At 41.3% G+C, this 19,016-nt stretch overlaps 1 protein-coding gene across 7 annotated transcripts in view; it reads right to left on the reverse strand.

The window, feature by feature from the left end:
* Nucleotides 1–279: 279 nt before the first annotated feature.
* The window catches only part of NDUFAF5 (NADH:ubiquinone oxidoreductase complex assembly factor 5), a 46,943-nt gene continuing 28,206 nt past the window's right edge, over nt 280–19,016 (reverse strand). For 2 of the 7 annotated variants that reach the window (XM_023217835.2, XM_026456122.1), the window contains 3 exons: nt 12,651–12,734; nt 12,241–12,323; nt 11,830–12,080 (listed from right to left, as the gene is read on the reverse strand). In XM_023217835.2, coding sequence (XP_023073603.1) covers nt 11,988–12,080; nt 12,241–12,323; nt 12,651–12,734 — 260 coding nt within the window. In that variant the 3' untranslated portion in view covers nt 11,830–11,987. Of the gene's footprint in view, nt 1,464–3,843; nt 4,079–7,195; nt 7,265–11,829; nt 12,081–12,240; nt 12,324–12,650; nt 12,746–14,668; nt 14,767–19,016 lie in introns of those variants that run through there. The other 5 variants (XR_002732781.2, XR_002732780.2, XM_023217832.2 and 2 more) reach the window with 5 other exon arrangements.

The following is a 19,016-nucleotide window of genomic DNA, read 5'->3' on the forward strand; positions in this document are numbered from 1 at the left end:
TTTCACTCTGTCACCCAGGCTGGAGTGCAGTGGCATGATCTCTGCTCACTGCAACCTCCACCTCCCCTGCCTCCCGGGTTCAAACAATTCTCCAACCTCAGCCTCCCGAGTAGCTGGTATTACAGGTGACTGCCACCACACCCGGCTAATTTTTGTATTTTAGTAGAGACAGTGTTTCACCATGTTGGCCAGTCTGGTCTCAAAGTTCTGACCTCAGGTGATCTGCCCACCTGGGTCTCCCAAAGTGCTGGGATTACAGGTGTAAGCCACTGTGCCTTGCCTGTAATGGTTTTTTAATTCTTTGTATCGCTCTTCTCCCTCACAACACACACACACACACACACCCCACTGCTTCTTTGGACTTGTTAGAAATAAGGAATGGGATCATTACCGAGCTATCTATATCTATCTCTTAGTGGTTTCCTTGACAACACTAAAGTTTGGAAATTACCATTTGTAAGGATCTAAATTCTTAGACCAGGAACTGCCTTCTCCAGATGGTCTAAGGATGGAAGACAAAGGGTTTATTAAGGGTTTATTCTTCTAGCGTTTATTCATTCACTTCCTCATTTATTCACTGTGTTTCCCAAAAGCCACTTGTCACTGCATGTAATTGCCTTTTATTAGATAAGTAAAAAGTGATACATATAAGCACTTAGGACAGTGCCTGGTCGATAGTAAGCATCTGAGTTATCTATTACTCCTTTATTCCATTAATTCTAAAATACATCTTTATCCAAATTTTAACATCTCCAAAATCAGGATGCAATTTGCAATCGAAGGCACTTAGAATTGAAGAGATACTGTATTGTTTATTGTTGTTTTGCTCCACTTGGCTGGAGGTCTCCTAATGGCTGGGATTTCTTCCTCCTTACACCCCAGCCGCCGGCATGGTGTGGTTTGGGTGGAATGAACGAAAACATGGATGAAGGCTTTCCTGAAACCACCCTCTCCACCACACAAACAGCACTCACTTTCCTTGGAACTGGTAAGGCTCATGGTTAGACATCTTTTCTGGCACTTCTTATATTCTACCTTGAACTATGGTTGAGTGCCCATGTCACCTTATACCAGTTTAACGAAGGCAGTGACCCTGTTCTATTTATCCAGGTATGAGCATTGCACAGTGCCTTCCACATCGGTGCCTCAATCAAAGTACTTTTGGTCCCAAGAAAAGGCACAGTGTTAGCTTCCTCGTGGTCTCTAGTCGGCTGGGCTGTGAGCTCTGGGAGGGCAGTGATCAGGTTCCTCTCATCTCTTGGTGTCCAGAGCTTTGTATATAGTAGGTGCTCAATAAGTACTGAATGAAGAACTTGTCCACACCCACCTTGCTTCACTCCCAGCCCAGTCTGACACAACTTCCCTCTCTAATGTAAGTCCATCATGAAGTGTGCAATGACACACGTGTTTCCAGAACCAACACAACAGCAGCAGCAGCACTTCTTCAAAATTCCTGACTGCAACTGAGTGGTGGGGAGGTAAAAAGGGGTCTGTGATTCATGGAGAAGTTTTCTCTGCTCAGAAAACTCTTGCTCTGGAGCAGGGACTACAGCTCTTAAAACTCTCAATGCCAAATTTAATCAGAATCCCTGGCAGTGAGACCCAGGGAACAGTATTTTTTGTTTTTATTCTCAACACACAGCCCATGTTGGGGTCTATTGTAACCTGCAACTCAGAAATTTGCTCTAAACAAATTCAATGTGGAGTGACTCTGGATTTTGTGAAGGATTCTTCACTGGAGGTCCTTGGAATGCAGAGCTCCCCAAGGGACCATGAGAACATTCACACCTTTCTCTACATCTCCTGAGGAGGGCAGGTGCACTGTCTGGGCCTGTGACTGAGCTGGGGTTGCATAACTGTCAAGCCTGCCATAGATTTCTGGGCAAGACACTGGAACACCTATGTCCTCTCTCTCCACTCCTAGCTATGACCTCAAGCAAGTCAGTCCCTCTCTGTGGGACTCAATTTCCTTACTTGCACAAAAAGATTGCTCTAATGTCCTACAGCTCAAAAGTTTTATAATTCACTCTAGCCTCTCAGGTGTTAACAGGTGTTGTTATAGTTGTCTATACTAAAAATTTTTTAAAATCTTTTCATGTGTGGCAAGAATAAAATTAATTTTTAGGCTGCGAGATTTGAATTCTTAGCTGTTTTTTTGGCCACCTAATTAATTTCATCCAGCATTTGTACCTGTATCAATACAGAAACATTTACTTCCTGTTTTCTGAGGTGTGTGCTGGTGTGAAATGACTTGTGTTTTCTGAGGTGTGTGCTGGTGTGAACTAACTTGTATTTTCATTAATCAGAAAATAATTCTAGGTAAAGATGCAGTGCCTCTAAAAGAAAATATGTTCAACCTTCACCTAATAAAGCACTAAAATGAATTTCTTATATTTGAATTCTATTTAGATTTTGCCATGAAGCAAAATAGCTATCTGAGTCAAGTGGTTTATTCTTTTTTAAAAAGGGACAGTGACTTTAAGCAGTACCTGTTTATTAATCAGTCTTCCAAGTGAGCAAGAGGCAATTGAATGTAGAACAAATGGTAAGCTAGCACTACAACAGCAGTCAGTAATTTAACCTTAAAAGCTTCCCTGAAGTTCATTCTGTCTAGAATAATAATAGGTAACATATCATGCTTATTATGTGCCAGGCACTGTTCTAACTGAATGTATTATTAGCTCATTTGATCTTCACAACTGCCTTCCTGGGAGAATACTGTATTATCATCCCTCCTTTTTTTTTTTTTTTTTGAGACAGTCTTGCTCTGTTGCCCAGGCTAGAGTGCAGTGGCGTGATTTCAGCTCACTGCAACCTCCGCCTCCTAGGTTCAAGCGATTCTCCTGCCTTAGCCTCCTGAGTAGCTGCAATTACAGGTGTGTGCCACCATCTCAGACTTCCAAAGTCCTGGGATTACAAGCATGAGCCACTGCGCCAGGCCCATCTTCCCTCTGTTACAGAAGAGGAAGCTGAGGTAAAGTAACTTGTCTAAGACCATATAGCCAGTACTTAACCATTGCACTGACTGCCTTGAGAAAGTTTATAAACAATTTTGCAGGTGAACAGATTCTAATAACTGAATGTAGATTTTTCGAGAATTATTCAAATTATTTAACAAGCCTGTACAATGCCTAGCATTGTGCTGGGACTGAGTAATCCCAGCACTTTGGGGGGCTGAGGTGGGCGGATCACGAGGTCAGTGTCAGGCCTCTGAGCCCAAGGTAAGCCATCGCATCCCCTGTGACTTGCACGTATACGCCCAGATGGCCTGAAGTAACTGAGGAATCACAAAAGAAATGAAAATGCCCTGCCCTGCCTTAACTGATGACATTCCACCACAAAAGAAGTGAAAATGGCTGGTCCTGCCTTAAGTGATGACATGACCTTGTGAAAGTTCTTTTCCTGGCTCAAAGAGCTCCCCCACTGAGCACCTTGTGACCCCTACTCCTGCCCACCAGAGAACAACCCCCCTTTGACTGTAATTTTCCTTTACCTACCCAAATCCTATAAAACGGCACCCCTTATCTCCCTTCGCTGACTCTCTTTTCGGACTCAGCCCACCTGCACCCAGGTGATTAGAAAGCTTTATTGCTCGCACAAAGCCTGTTTGGTGGTCTCTTCACACGGACGCGCATGACAGTCAGGAGATCGAGACCACGGTGAAACCCCACCTCTACTAAAAATGCAAAAAATTGAGGGGGGCGCGGTGGTGGGCGCCTGTGGTCCCAGCTACTCGGGAGGCTGAGGCAGGAGAATGGCTTGAACCCAGGAGGTGGAGCTTGCAGTGAGCCAAGATCACACCACTGCACTCCAGCCTGGGCGACAGAGCGAGAATGTCCCAAAAAAAAAGGTCTTGCATGATGCTACTTGATCAAAGGACCATTAAGTCTGGACCATTAAGTCTGGACGATGCCCTACAGTTTACCCTGCTTTGGGAGATTCAGAATTACTTTAAAGGTTCCGAGAAGCCTTACAGGAAAGATATCCACGTGCTTACCTCAGCTTCACTAACCACATTTACTTCTGGAAATTCTCCTCTCCATCTCCTCTGCTCCACCTCTACTTCCTTTTGTAACACCTATAAATATAAGAGTTATTGTACCAAGCACTTAAGGCATCTAATGAGCTTGGCTTCCTAAGCCTAAGAAGTGTGATGCTTATTATCTGCTAAGTGTTATACTGATGCTTTGAAGAACGGCTCTCATTTCACAGCAGCTAAGTAACTTAAAGGTATGCCAGTTACTGGTAGAAAGGGGATCCATTGGGAGGGTGTGACTTCAGAACTCATGCTAATCCTAGCCACTACTCCACTGGGCCACCCTATATCTAACAACAGCTGAACATCTTGCCTGGATGGGAATCTACCCTGCCCCATAACATAATGCCGTCAGCTGTGCTGCAGGCCCTGCTTTGGCCTCACATCATGGTCCTAGTCTTGCTCTCTAAAGCCAGGCCCTTCCCTGTCTCCCAGTCCCAGCAATTGTATTTCTGCCCCATCATTCACATGCATGTCTCTTTTTCCTTGGTACCCAGATCCCTGAGATAGGAGTCTAGCTTTGAATCTCAGTTGAGTGGTTGATCCTTAGAAGCTGCAGCTGAATGTACCTGATGCTAACTGCCTGTCCTTCCCGTCTCCTGCTGTGCTGTGCTCACAGGGCTCACAGTGACTCTATCTGGGCTTTCCCTGTGGCTGTTGGAACCCTGGTTATTGTAGTGCCAATGCTCGAGGAAGCTAAACAGTTAGCTGAAGAGGCAGAATTCATGAACAGGAAACAATGCACAAAGTGCTAAAGGAAATGGAACTAACAAAAGTTCAAGATGGCCTGGGACGAAAAAGAAAAATAAACTTGAGCTGGTTATGAAGGATGACTGATCTTCCAGTAAAGGAACCCAGTAGAAGAGTTTGGAGTGCAGGCAGTTCTGCGGGGACAAGGATTCAAGAACAGGGCTGAGCATGTGTTGGAGACAGTGGGTGGAATCACCTGACTGGTTCTAATATGCTGGCTGCAGTGTACAAGAGTATGGTGGAATGGAGGATATGAAGAAAGGCTGGGAGCTCACAGAAGGTTTCCACTTCCAAAGAAGGCAGCATACCACAATAATTAATTGTACTGTTTCCTTCATATACAAGACTGAAGTCAAAACTGGCTCTGTCACTTATGTGACCTTGGAGAAGTCACAACCTAAGCCTGTTTCCTCATCTGACAAATGGGGACAATAGTACTAATATCTATCTCATAGGGAACTGAGGATGCAATGTGAATTGAGAATGGATATCTAAGGCTTAGCACATTGCCTGGTGAGAGCATAGTACAGGGAGCCTTTGAGAGGGCTTTACCAATCCATAACAACTGTGTACAGGTTAAAAGCAGCTTCCTTTGTGGAGAACCATGAGTGTCCAGTTGGCTCCTCAGGAAATGACACGGACAACCTGACTTGGTTAGACTGTAGTACTTTCGTACCTGTTTCTTTACTTGGTCCTCCAGAGTGCTGCCACCTGAAGCCTGAGCATTTCCTGTTCTGTAGCCAGGACTTGTCACCTAGACAAGTAACCAGGAACTTTATGCAAAACGAAGGGACACTTCCCAAATGCTGAATGCTTGGTACCTGTGAGAAAATGTCATCTTCTATGGAAAATATAGAAGGCTATCCATGCTGGATATATAAGGGTCTGAGGCCCTCCTTTGTGACCCAGAAACTTAAAATGAAAATGCATTCTTTGGCGGGGCACAGTGGCTCATGCCTGTAATCCCAGCACTTTGGGAGGCCGAGGCGGGCAGATCACCTGAGGTCAGGAATTCAAAACCAGCCTGGCCAACATGGTGAAACGCTGTATCTACTAAAAATACAAAAATTAGCTAGGTGTGGTGGTGCAGGCCTGTAATCCCAGCTACTTGGGAGGCTGAGGTGGGAGAATCACTTGAACTCGGGAGGTGGAGGTTGCAGTGAGCTGAGGTGGCACCACTGCACTCCAGCCTGGGCGAGAGCCAGACTCCATCTCAAACAACAACAAAATGCATTATTGAGCTGGGCATCGTGGTACATGCCTGTAAGCCTAGCTCCTTGGGAGGCTGAGGCAGAATTGCTTAAGCCCAGGAGTAAAAACAAAAAACCCCAGCATTCTCACTCACTTTTTAAAGATTAGGGGACCCAAGGTAAACCATGCTGTGCTTCCTGCTTAAGTCCTATCCTCAGGTGAAGTCAAAGTTCACTTTGAAGGGAAAAGAAGTCCCCAAAGGTCAACAGAGAGTCTGAGAAACTGTAAAGATGGGAGGGCTTCCTGTCCACTTTGCCTTGGGACCCAGGTTCTGGGGTCAAGCTGAAAAGCTCCTCTGAGATCATCCTGTCCAATGGCTCACAACCATTTCCCACCTCTGACATGAGCTCCCCGTGGCTGTGACTCAACTACGGAGAGAAAGGTGGAAGTGTTGTTTGAAAAAGCCCTTCAGGAACGTGAAAGGCAGGCTTGTACCCTCCTTTGAGGCTCACCAATTAGCAAACCTGTAATCTTACAGCTGAAGATCTTGAGGTCAGAGAGATGGAGTCTGCCCCAGCATTAGGAACGAACAGGGCCAGCACTAAACTCAGACCACCTGACTCCCAGTCCCTGACCCTTTCTCGACTTTCATAGTCTTTTATGGCAAAGACTGGCAATTCTTCCTTTGGAATTCTCTCCCCAATCTCCCACTCACAATATGAGCACAAACACTCCTAATAGTACACCTGGTAATGCTCCTGATATTCTACCACCAGACCTGTTCTCACAGAACTAGCAACAGGCATCCTGGCCGCACATGTGAGATTCCTGAATGAAGAGTCTAGACACTGGCTGGGTTACAATGGCCACTTTCAAAGTGCAGGCAATTTACTTTTACCTGGTTTTAGCAGTGGCTAACAATACAGGATCAAGTCTGGCTTTAGAGAGCCCTTGCTATTTCCACATCCTTGTACTCATTTGTGAGCCTGATAACAAGTATGCAGTGTCAACAGTCCATCCTAATGAGCTGTTGCAACTCAACAGCTAGGGCAGAAGGGGACTGGCTGAGGAATCTGTGTGCAGTTGTGTAGCTCACTGAATTCTCATGGTCACTCTTTCCAAATTCTCAGGTTGCATTTGAAAATTAGCCCATCGAGGCTCCCAAAAAATTTATCCTAATATTTCCAGGAAATAAAATTTGAGGCCTACTAAACTTACCTTGGGAAGTTAGTTCAAGGTATCACGGAATCAAACCTCCAGGCAAGAGCATTTTAGGTCTGGTGTTCTCTGAGAACAAAAGTAATAGTTTACATTAACTTTACCTAATTGTAAATAAGCAGCCTATGTTTTATACTTAAAAGTAACAACCCAGAATACCTTGCCCACCCTAATATATCTCCTGAAGAGAGTATATAGCGTATCAGTTATCTATTGCTGTGTAACAAATTAAACACAGTTGCTTAAACCACAAACATTGATCATCTCAGTTTCTGTAGGTAAGATATTTGAGTGGGTTAGCTAAGTGGTTCTGGCTCAGGGCCTCTTATGAGGTTGTGCTCAAAGCATTGGCTGGGACCACAGTCATCTGAAGTTTGACTGGGCCTGGAGAATTGCTTCCAAGATGGCTCCTTCATATGGCTTTTGGCTGGAGGCCTCTGCTTCTCACTTCTAGGTCTTCTCCATGGAGTTGAGTGGCCTTACAATATGGCTGCTGGCTTTCCCCAGAGTGAATGATCCAACAGAGAGTAAGGAGGATGCAATGCCTTTTATTATCTAGTCTCAGAAGCGACATACCATCCATTTGTTGGAAGGGAATCACTAAACTCAGCCTGTACTTAGGGGGATTGAAGTGTCCTGTCTTAAAGAGAAGCATGTCAAAAATTTGTGGATAGGTTTTAAAACCACCACAGATGGCAAAGCATTATTTCCTTATTTGTTAACAATAACTTACCAGTGCTCACCCTACCTTCTAATATTTTCAGATTAATGCTTTTTAAACCAGCATGGTAAAGTATCTGTCATGTATTCAGGTAGAGAATTAAAATATACCAATATCTGAAAAGGCAAGTCTGCTTATGATAAATTTCCTGAAGATTAATTTCACATCATTAACCACAACCCCTCCCCCAAAAAGCTCAAAATATTTCTTAAGCAAGAGAGGCTAATGGTAACTTACAAAGGAACAGAATAATCATAACTGCATTAACTATCTTTCTTTTTGCCAAATATCTACTAATGTTCACTTCTTTCCTTCACAGAAGCCAATCCATGGTAAAATACTTTTATCCCATTCCTACTTAAGGAATCCATAATCAATATAAAAATTGTACATCTTTTTTTTTTTTTTGAGACGAGGGTCTTGCTGTTGCCCAGGCTGGAGTGCAGTGGTGCGACAGCTTGTTGCAGCCTTGACCTCCTGGGCTCAAGCAATACTCCCACACCTCAGCCTTCTGAGTAGCTAGGACCACAGTCATGTGCCACCATGCCTGGCTAATTTTTTTTTTATTTGTAGAGACAGGGTTTCATCACGTTGCCCAAGCTGGTCTCAAACTCCTGGGCTCAAACAATCCTCCCGCCTCAGTTTCCCAAAGTGTTGAGATCACAGGTGTGAGCCACTGTGCCTGGCCAAAAAACTGTACGTGTCTTCAATGTGGGTCATACTGTATTGTAATTGTTTCCACCTAGTGGATGAAAATGGTACTAAGAGTTTGAAAAATATACAAAACTTCCCTCACAGGTACTTCATGACTTACATATTTCTGTAATTTCTGACAATCATATCACATACTTGATGTATATAGGTAGCTTATTATCTCAATAAATCCTACAAATTCTTCCTGTAAAGCAAAAACTCTGTTTTATAGATATAAATTTTCATATTTACTGCCACTTTTGGAATTCTCCAGGCCAACAACCTGGAATATTGCTTAAGAACCAGGAAATAAGCCAGTCTCCTGGCAGCCAACAGGTGTCACGGTGTGCACATACTAGAGCCCTGTCAGACTGACAACTATAAAAGCAGAGAATAGTTGGATGCCTGGCACATGAAACTCAATGAAGACCTGTTAAAGGAACCAATAAAGCTCATGCATTTTATTCCAAAGGAGTTCCTTTGGGAAAAAAAAAAAAGAACCTAGTTCCTTTTCCCTACCTTAATACACAAGTCCTAGAAATCTTTCAGTATGAATTCTAATCTTATAGCAAAACAGAAGAAATGACTCAAGAAAGTTCGTTTTGGTCAAGGTGTTGAAATTGACAATGACAGCAAGTAAGTGCTGGAAAATACACAAAACCAACCACAGCATTCTTGGGGCTAGTCTGGGGACAAGCAATACAGTACAATTTGAGTTTATGATAATAACTGTGGGGTTATCAAGAAATGATTATTGGTCGGGCACGGTGGCTTACGCCTGTAATCCCAGCACTTTGGGAGGCCGAGGTGGGTGGATCACGAGGTCAAGAGATCGAGACCATGCTGGCCAACATGGTGAAACACCGTCTCTACTAAAAATACAAAAATTAGCCGGCATGGTGGCGCGCACCTGTAATCCCAGCTACTTGGGAAGCTGAGGCAGCAGAATCGCTTGAACCCAGCAGGCAGAGGTTGTAGTGAGCCAAGATCATGCCACTGTACTCCAGCTTGGAAACAGAGAGAGAGACACCGTCTCAAAAAAAAAAAAAAAAAAAAAAAAAAAAGAAATGATTATCATATACCATTTAAGAATGTAACATATTTTTGAAAAATGTTTAATAAACACTTTTTAAGTTTCATTGCTTAAAAGGATGGGCTCTTAATCATTTGGAAAATGTGGTTATTCAGAACAATCAGTTTCCTGAGGGCTCTGAACAATAAAAGCTTAATAGCATACTTTGAGCAGATTTCAACTAAAAAAATAATTTCACTAGTGTTATACACACTAAAATAAATGTTTTCAGTACAGTCACTCACATTAAACAATAAGGGTCCTCAATTAGCTGTGTTTTCTTTCCTTAATTTTTTTAAACAAATGAAGTTTTTTATGTGATAGCCAGGGTAGAGTAATCCTTAGCTCCACCCACCATCCACATATAACTCCATTGACATTAAATAAGCAAAAGTAATATTCTGCTTGGAAAATTCAAAATTTACAGAAGTTTAAAAAGTGAAATGTACAAGTCTCCCTCCTAGTTTCTATATCCCCGACAGACATTCAAACAGAACGACACAGACACACCCACTCCCTCAGTCTCCTTCCTCAGCAACAGCCACTTAACACTTGGAGATGTGTTCTTCAAAAACAAGTATTAATGCACATAAACACATGTCCTTTTGGAAATGCAGACTCCCGGATTTACCCATTCCCCCATCATCAGTTTGCACTTTAAAACACAGGGTTTTTGGTGGATTTTTCTTAAGATGAGGTCTCCTCTTTTGCCCAGGCTGGAGTGCCATGGCACAGATAGCTCACTGCAGCCTTGAACTCCTAGGCTCAAGTGATCCTCCTGTCTCAGCTTCCCAAGCAGTTGGGACTACAGGCATGCACCGTTGCACCCGGCTAGCACAGAAGTTTTTGTTTTTTGTTGTTGTTCTCTGTCTTCAAGTTCTGAAAATTAAGCTAAAAAAAAAAAAAACTCCAAAAAACAAAACACCAAATTCTACTTCACAGGTTTACTTTGTGTTAAAATAAAACAAAAAAGCTACCAAGCGTATCCCAGTTTCAAATATTGATGATTTTTCCAACTGAAGAGAAAAATGATTTCTTTTTCTCCTACAAATCTTGGATTTTAACTATAACTTAGTCTTTCAAAGGGCAAGTCTGTCATATAATATTAGTTCAAAATTTAACTGAATATCTACTATGTACAAAGCACCATGTGCTATGTACAGGCCAAGACACAGCGCCGACACATGGAGAGCTTGCTGCTAATACCATAAAGGAGGGAAGGCAGAAGAGAGAGAGACTGAGAGGAGACAGAAGGAAATGCTATCATAGATCACTGAAGGCTGAAGATGAGGCTGGGGCAGTGCCCAGGTTAAATGGAAAAGACAGCAAAACAGCTAATTGGAAACAACACACCTAGTGCTCACTCCTGCTTGCTTCTCAGCCTTCTCCCTGCTTCCTCTACATTCTTCCCACCTATCCTAAGCTGTCTGAGCTTGATTATCTCCAAATGATTTTGAACCCTCCTCAACAACAACAGGACTGTGAACTTAGATTAGGACAATAGTGCTTAAGCGCTGAAATTACAAAGGAAAGCCTAACAATAAACTGATGACTGTGCAGAGACTTTTACATGTGATTCTGCTTCTGTAATTCTTTAAAATGTTTTCTTCTTCCCTAAGGTAGGGTGGGGTGTAAAACCATGGTGGTCCCATCCACACCATGAAGGTAAAAAAGAAATAAGGTTAAATTCAGATGCTTTAAAAAGAGTTGAGGAGGGATTTAATAAAGATACATGCTCTTCTAAACTCTAAAACCACATAACTCTGGAGAAGGTGTATATTCATCTGTTCCTCTTCAAGGCAAAGAAAACAGTATGACAAATACAACTTTGGCTTAAGTACCTTACAATAGTAATTATAAAAAGTCTATGTTTTTCAATCTAAATGAGCCAGAACTCTAAAGAACTGACTAACTTGTTCTCCTCTCATCTCATCTCCATGGCTGTGGTCCTTTCGCTGAAGTAACAAAAGATCAAAGCAGGAGAAAAAGGTACAAAAAAGGTCAGCATGAGTAATATTTTCCCAGGCATTTACATATGTGAACATTATTTGCAAATATTTTAGGGAAATATTTTCTTTGCTTTTAGGCTCAATCTGCAAAGACACTCAGCAGTATCCTTATGAAAACAGAAACAATATGAAACTGAAATGGTTACTATAGATGTGATATCAGGTTTTCCTAATTATATGAAAAGTCTATTTGTAAATAGCTTAGAGTGCTTCTAGCTTCAAAATGTAGTAATTTTAGATGTGAAAGCTATCCATTTCTGATGAAAATTCTGGACAACATTAACATTGAATAAATATTTATTGTGATTTTTTCTCCTGTGGCATAAGGGTGTTTATTTTTCCTAGTTCTCCAAATGACACAGTTGCAGAACCTCTTTCAGCTGGTCTTGCCTGAAAATAATAAAGATTAAAGATATTAGAAATAGATAGATAATACACAGTCCCAATTAAAGTCATTAATGCTGTCTTATATTACCCCTTCCCCCCAGTTAGTAAACAATAATCTGAACATGAACCCACTAAGAAAAGTGATCCACCTTAATAATGTTACCTGTGACTCATGATATTTCCATCCTATCATGTAATAGATCTGATATGTGGCAGGTACTGAACCATCCTCATTTCTGTACATTTCTAAAAAGACAATAATGGTTAAAGTCTGAAAAAATGCAAGTAGGAAAATATTTCTCCTCAATAAAGGTCATGTTCTTCAAAAAGAAATGGGTACAGGATATTCGTAAGATTCTGAGAACAACTTACATGAAAAATTATTAATACTGAGGGTAAGGAAATCGTAAATGCTGTCTGGAAAAAGCCACAGGATCTGTGTTTTAAGAGGAAGGACATGAAGTCTGAGGGAGACTTAATGGGAATGGAAAATACATTGGCAACATGAAAGGAATCAACATGATACAGCACAAGTGCCATGGTGAGGCAGGTGAAAGAGTAGTCATCCCTTACCTCTGTACACGGCCGCAGCTGCCAGCATTGTGTCTCGATGCAGCAGGGCTTTTCTATTCCAAGAACAGTTACTCTCACCCATACCTACAAATACACTACAGGTAGTTTGAGATAATACAGCAAACGCCCTGAACAGCTCAACACCACAGACTTAATCCCATCTCATCTACCTGTCCTCATTCTCTAACGGTCATGTAAACCTAAATCTCATTTCACTTTCAGATTATAGCCAGGCTTCTTAGTGACTCCAAAGCGAAACTACTTGAAACTTTTTGAATATTAAGACAGGCAAGTGACATTTCAGGAGGCAGCCCCACAATGCTTCACTTGCCAGCAATGGTCTAAAGTAAGCCCGCTGGGCAAAACCCAGGTGACTGCCACCCCAGGTGAGTTGTCAGTAGTTGGCGAGAACTTTACCAAGGATGTCACATCTCATGCTCCTTTCAGCCACTCTTTGGAGGAAGACAGGTCAGTGCCACAATGCCTCACTCCTAAGCCATAATGTAAGTTAAGTATGATTGTGAAACTTGGAAGATGGCTTTGAAATTCATTAGATCGTTACCAAAGCTACTATGTGTTCTCAGATTTACAGTATTTTACTAATTTTTACTAATCTCACATTAGGAAATAATTATGTGCATTCTTTTAGAGGCACTTCTCTTAATGTTTTAAAAGTTTTAGACTTCTTTCCTTCAAGTTGATGGTGAAAAACTAGGTTAAGCATTATCCTACTGTTCATTTAAGATTAATGTTGTATATTTGATTTTTCTTTATACAAATACTTAAATTTACTCTGAGCACATAAGCCATTCTACAAAATTAAAAGAATTTCAGAAATAAAAATCCTTCATGTGTTCTCTATATTAAACTTTACTACATGATCAAATGTTAGTTTTGTTTTTCTACTTTCACTAATCAAGAAATGAATAAACTTACCAATATCAGTATTCTTTCAGTTTAAAAATAATAATCTACCACATTTTCAATGGTCTTATTAAAAACAATCAACAAATTAGCTGCACCTAAACCTTTTTCTTCTCTTTAATCTCAAAAGATTTCTACTATTCCCTAAAATAATGAATCTCGGCTACTAAAATCCTGTAAGTGCAACAGCCCCAATTCATGAAGAACGACAGACACAAACTAGTAGGTTAATTATCATCAAGAAAAAAGTGCACCATATTCTTGGTGTCATGAAGCAGCTGGATGACCTCGTGACAATCATCTGTGGTCTTCAAAGCCACCAGACTAGATGCTCCTTAAAGGCTTCTAGTTCTCACATTTTAACCATATCAAGTGACCAGAGGTAAACTGGGTCTCACATTGGAAGAGTCTGTTGCTCAGGTATGGTGCTTTCATTTTTGCTCAACTTCTTGCTGCTATGGCTTAATTATGCATTAGTTACGGACAACACCAGTAGAAAAGATAAACATGTGATGCACTATAAATTCTAAAATGCCTTCTAAACAATCAGTATTAGGATATACTAATTAAGATTAGTAGGTATAACACTCTCTGAAGGTCTGACCTACATCAGCCATACAGAAATTCAAGAGCACTACTGCAGAGCACAGCGGGTAATGGTGCAGCACTCCAACCTTCCCTCACAAGCCACTCACACTGCCAACACTGAACCTCCCTTCTTGCAGAAGCAGTGTGAGGTGGTGGAAAGAGTGGACTTTGGGATCACACTCCCAGTTTTAACTCTTACATAACTGGGGGGCAAAGTCATTCAACCTCTATTGAATTCCAGTTTTGCCACCTATAAAAGAATAACACCTCCTAATGCATCATGGGGGACCTCTACTGAAGACCACCCAGGGAAAAACTGAAACTTTGGGACTTCCAACTCGCCCTGGGCTTTGAGCTAATAGAAAAATCTGGCTAGCAGGTTAACTGTTTAAGACTCTCACAGTGTTTTTAAGGTGAAGTTCAACTGCTTATTAAAAATAAACCTAATTTATTATGGTTTACTAAAAACAATACTGAGTATTGTTTAAAAAAATAACTGAACTTACCTTAAGACCACTGTGAAAGCCTTGAAAATTTCTCACGCATTCATCAGCTGATATGCAGCTTGTTTTGTAAAATTAGGTCAACATTCTGGACTTTTCTTCTGTGAATTAATAATAGCAGCTTCAATGAGACACACCACAACCATTAAGAAAAAATATATACCACAAATGTAAAATACCAGAAACAAATTTGGAAGTAACATGATTTTCCAGTCAGCAGAAGAGCACACCTGAAAGTCTCCCATGGTCTCCCTGCCTCTATCACCGCCTGACTATGCTTCTTCCCATCTCATCTGCCTCTGACTTTTTCCATGGGAGAATGGCTAAGATTTCAGCATACAAATCGGGCTGCTCAACTAGGTTTAAATCATGGCTCTACCACTCACTAATTATTATCATCTGGAACAAGTTACTTAACTTCTGTCTGTGCCTGGGTTTCCTCATACATTAAAAAAAAAAAAAAAACAGATTAACCATGTTAGCTCTAGTCTTCCCTTCCTCATAAACTATGCCTCATAAACAACGCTGGAAGGTGACCTTTCTAACATACACAAATCTGTCTCATTTTCTCTACTCTATGCAAAATTCTTCCAAGACATTACAATGTTAATCTGAAAAAAATGTAGAAACCTCTGATCCTATATCATTTCTCATCATCTCCCCGTTCTACATACTCAAGGAATACTGGATTATGGTACCATTCCTTAATCAGGAGAGTGAAGGATGTGCATATCCTATTCTACCTCCATGTGGATGCAATGTTAGCTCTCTTAAACCTCAACCCACCTTTCATTCTCTGGGCAAACTCATTTTTGCTTAGGTGCTGCCTCTTTTGCAAAAGCATTCCTGACTCCCTAAGCAGATTTAGGGCCTTTTCCTCCTGTGTTTCTCCTTGTACTTTATTATAAATGATTTCATTTTCAGTTGAATGTATGAGTCTGTCTCTATCTTTGTGTGTTTCTTCTTCCCTACTACAATATAAGCTCCCTGAGATCAGGAACTATGTATTTCCACCGTTGGCTCAGCGGTTGGCACATGGGTAGATGCTCAATAAACGGTAAGCGAAGGTATATAAAACCAATCTGTTAATGATTGTATCTATTTTATTAAATATCATTTTATAAGTTTAAATAATTCCTCTTAATATGCCTAAGGATAAGATGTATCAAAAACTAAGACATCTGATTTCTGTAACAGATGTTACAGTTAAAAAAAAAGAGAAGCACTAGGAAAGCATCTGAAAGTATTAGGCCATAGTTCCTGAAAATATATGGTCTATTTAAAACCTTTAGGAGACTCACACCTGTAGTCCCAGCACTTTGGTAGGCCAAGATGGGTGGATCACCTGAGGTCAGGTGTTCGAGACCAGCCTGGCCAACATGGTGAAACCCAGTCTCTACTAAAAATACAAAAATTAGCCAGGCGTGGTGGCATATGCCTGTAATACCAGCTACTTGGGAGGCTGAAGCAGGAGAATTACTTGAACCCAGGAGGCAGAGGTTGCATGAGCCAAGATCGTGCAGCTGCACTCTACCCTAGGTGACAGAGTGAGACTCCATCTGAAAAAACAAACGAAACCTTTAGGAAAAGAGGGGGTTATCAATTTGGAAGGAGCACAAGGCGACCTTCTGGGAGACTGAAAATGTTCAATATTTTGGTCAGGATGGTGGTTAAAACACAAGCAGCTGTACCTTTAAGATTAATACATTTCGCTGAATACACATGTTAATCTGAATTTAAAGAACCACATACATATCAAATATGCAGTATAGGACTCTGAATTCAAATTGTAACTACAGATTCAGTGTGACCATGGACAAGATACTTAACTTCTTGATGCCTCAATTTTCTCACAGGTAAAATTAGGGTATTAGAAAAACCTCAGAGAATTGCACTGAGCACAGAGTTAAGTGGTGTACATATGTTGAAATCAGAGGGAAGTAACCTTTTCCAATGGATAGGTCTAATTTCTAGTATTTTTCTCTTTTCTTTCTTGAAATGAATCATGAACACAGACTCTATAGCAGAACAAAAATAAATGCTGTATTTGAATAATATTTTTATCATTAGAGCCCAGGTGATAAATCATCAGCCCACCATCATTTCTCAACCCTTTGGATAAGGTGGCTCCTTGATTACATCAGGTAAGTCCTTGGGATAGTGCTGGGGAAGGGGTGCGTGTGGCTTCTTACTGATCCTCTGTCATCTTGGCCATGCATGCTATTGGCTGCCCATCTCTCTATTAATGAATGAAAACTGACGACAATGGTTAAGATTTCAGTTACACATCTTTCCGTTTGCAGAGTGACAGGAGCTCCACACTCAGAGGAGGCTGCATGATAGGTAAAATGAACCTTGCTACGGAAGGGCAACTACAAGAAGGAACAGGGTCAGTTCAGACAGTGCCAGGGCAGAGTCAAGAAGCATGAGTTTGGCAGCTAATTCTGCCACTTGACAGGCAACTGTTCTCTTTGGCCCTAATTCTTCTCACTCGTAACTTAAGGAAGCAAGTACAACAACGCTCACAAAAGACTATAAATCTGTAAGTAAAGACTAGATACTTATTTGTATAATCCTCTTTCTTTAAATCATCTTACAATTTTTCAGGATCCAGAAGAAGGCTCCCCTAGGTAAGTGTAGTTCTGGATTCACAGAATATACCTTTAACCTCTCTAGCTTCCCCCATTCATCGAAACTATTTTTGATGTTAGTCTGTATATATAAAATAACCACCTCACAAATTCCCACAAAGGAGACAAGTTGAAGCTCTCTTTTGAGGAAACTGCTTCTCTAGCATCCCTTTCAAGTGACTGAGTTTATTTTTGCATATCTAACCTCTTTCAGAGTTTGGTCTATGCCTTTCTTACTCCTTGAAGCCTCTTCCAGGCCATTACTTCTCTACCCCATTAAACACCTTCACCCTGCTGAGGCCCCACACCATAAGGCTGTAATCTTCTCCTGACTCCTGCTTGCTGTCTGACATCAGGTTAGTCACTCCCCTCATTCACTGAAAGGTTTGGCACTTGGCTCAGTTTTCCTCTACACTCCCTGTACTGCCACCATCCTGGGTGACTTCATGTTAATAATCAGCAAGTTAAGATTTTAAAATCTCATCTCTACTCAACCACTCCATTACGCCACCTCTGCCTTGATACCTGAGACATGTCCCAAACTAAGTTATCACTTGTAACTGCTTTACTTCCAAAATCATCAAATATCTCATTTTCTGACCATATCCTCCTGTCCCTCCAGTGTGTGCAGGAACTCCAACCATGACCATTCCCTGACCACCTTGGAATCACCTGTGCACAGCTCTTCTTCTTCCTCCCAATTTATCAGCTCACTCTTTTTTGTTCCCACTTCCCTTTCCTTCCAGCTAAGAATCTTTAACCTATTATTTCAATTATACTCCTAGAATTATCTTTTACCTTTGTCGCAAAACCCCAACCCAAACTAATTCAACTACCTGATTTTTGTGCCTTGTCCTGAGCTACCACCTACTGTTGATGGTCAGTTCACCTTCTCATTCCCTATAATGACTATTTCAAATGGTTCCATTCACTTCTCAAAACTCTGACTCTTTCATTCTTAGCATATATTACTTCCTGTTTGACCAAAAAAAAAAAAAGATCCACAAGATGGGAACTTCTTGCTTTCAAACATAAACACCTACACATCCTTTGGTGCTATCTGTTCTCCCTTCCTGCTATCTGCTATAACTCTGCCTCTCCCCTTAGCAAGGTCAACCCCTCCACTGGCCCTTGTATTGCACCCTTCCCACCTTCTCAGACACCTGTCATCATGAATTATCTTTTCCCTCTCTTCTAGAGTCACCTCTTCCAGGAAAGCACTTAGATTCTTCTAGTCAGCAGTTAAATAAATTCAAGTTTTAGAAAAAAAAAAAAACTCATCCCAACTCCTATTCCTCTCCTCTCTTCTGACACCTGTAACCTTTCCATACTTCACCTCTTCTTCACCACCAGACTTCTTGAAACAACAGCACACATTCGCTGTCTCCAGTTCCTCACTTTCCACTTATTCCTCAACCTACTCCCCTTCTACTCTCCTCGCTCCAACAAAAGCGCTCTCACCAGGGTCACCAATAACCTTCTTGTTTCTAAATCTAGTGAACTTCCTTTTCAGTTCATAGTTTGCTTTTAATGCTACTAAGTGCTCCCTTTGTTTTGAAACACTCTTTCTTTCCTTTGGTTCAGGCAATTCTACACTTTTCTGGTGTTTTTCTGGAACACCTTGCTGGCTACTCCTTCTCAAGTCTCCTTGTAGGCTCAGACGTAGTCTACCCACCTGCTAAAGGCTCAGTATCAAGCCACTTTCTCTATTCACTCCATGT

This window comes from Piliocolobus tephrosceles, chromosome 20 (assembly GCF_002776525.5).
Source record: "Piliocolobus tephrosceles isolate RC106 chromosome 20, ASM277652v3, whole genome shotgun sequence".
NCBI classification, from domain to species: Eukaryota; Metazoa; Chordata; class Mammalia; order Primates; family Cercopithecidae; genus Piliocolobus; species Piliocolobus tephrosceles.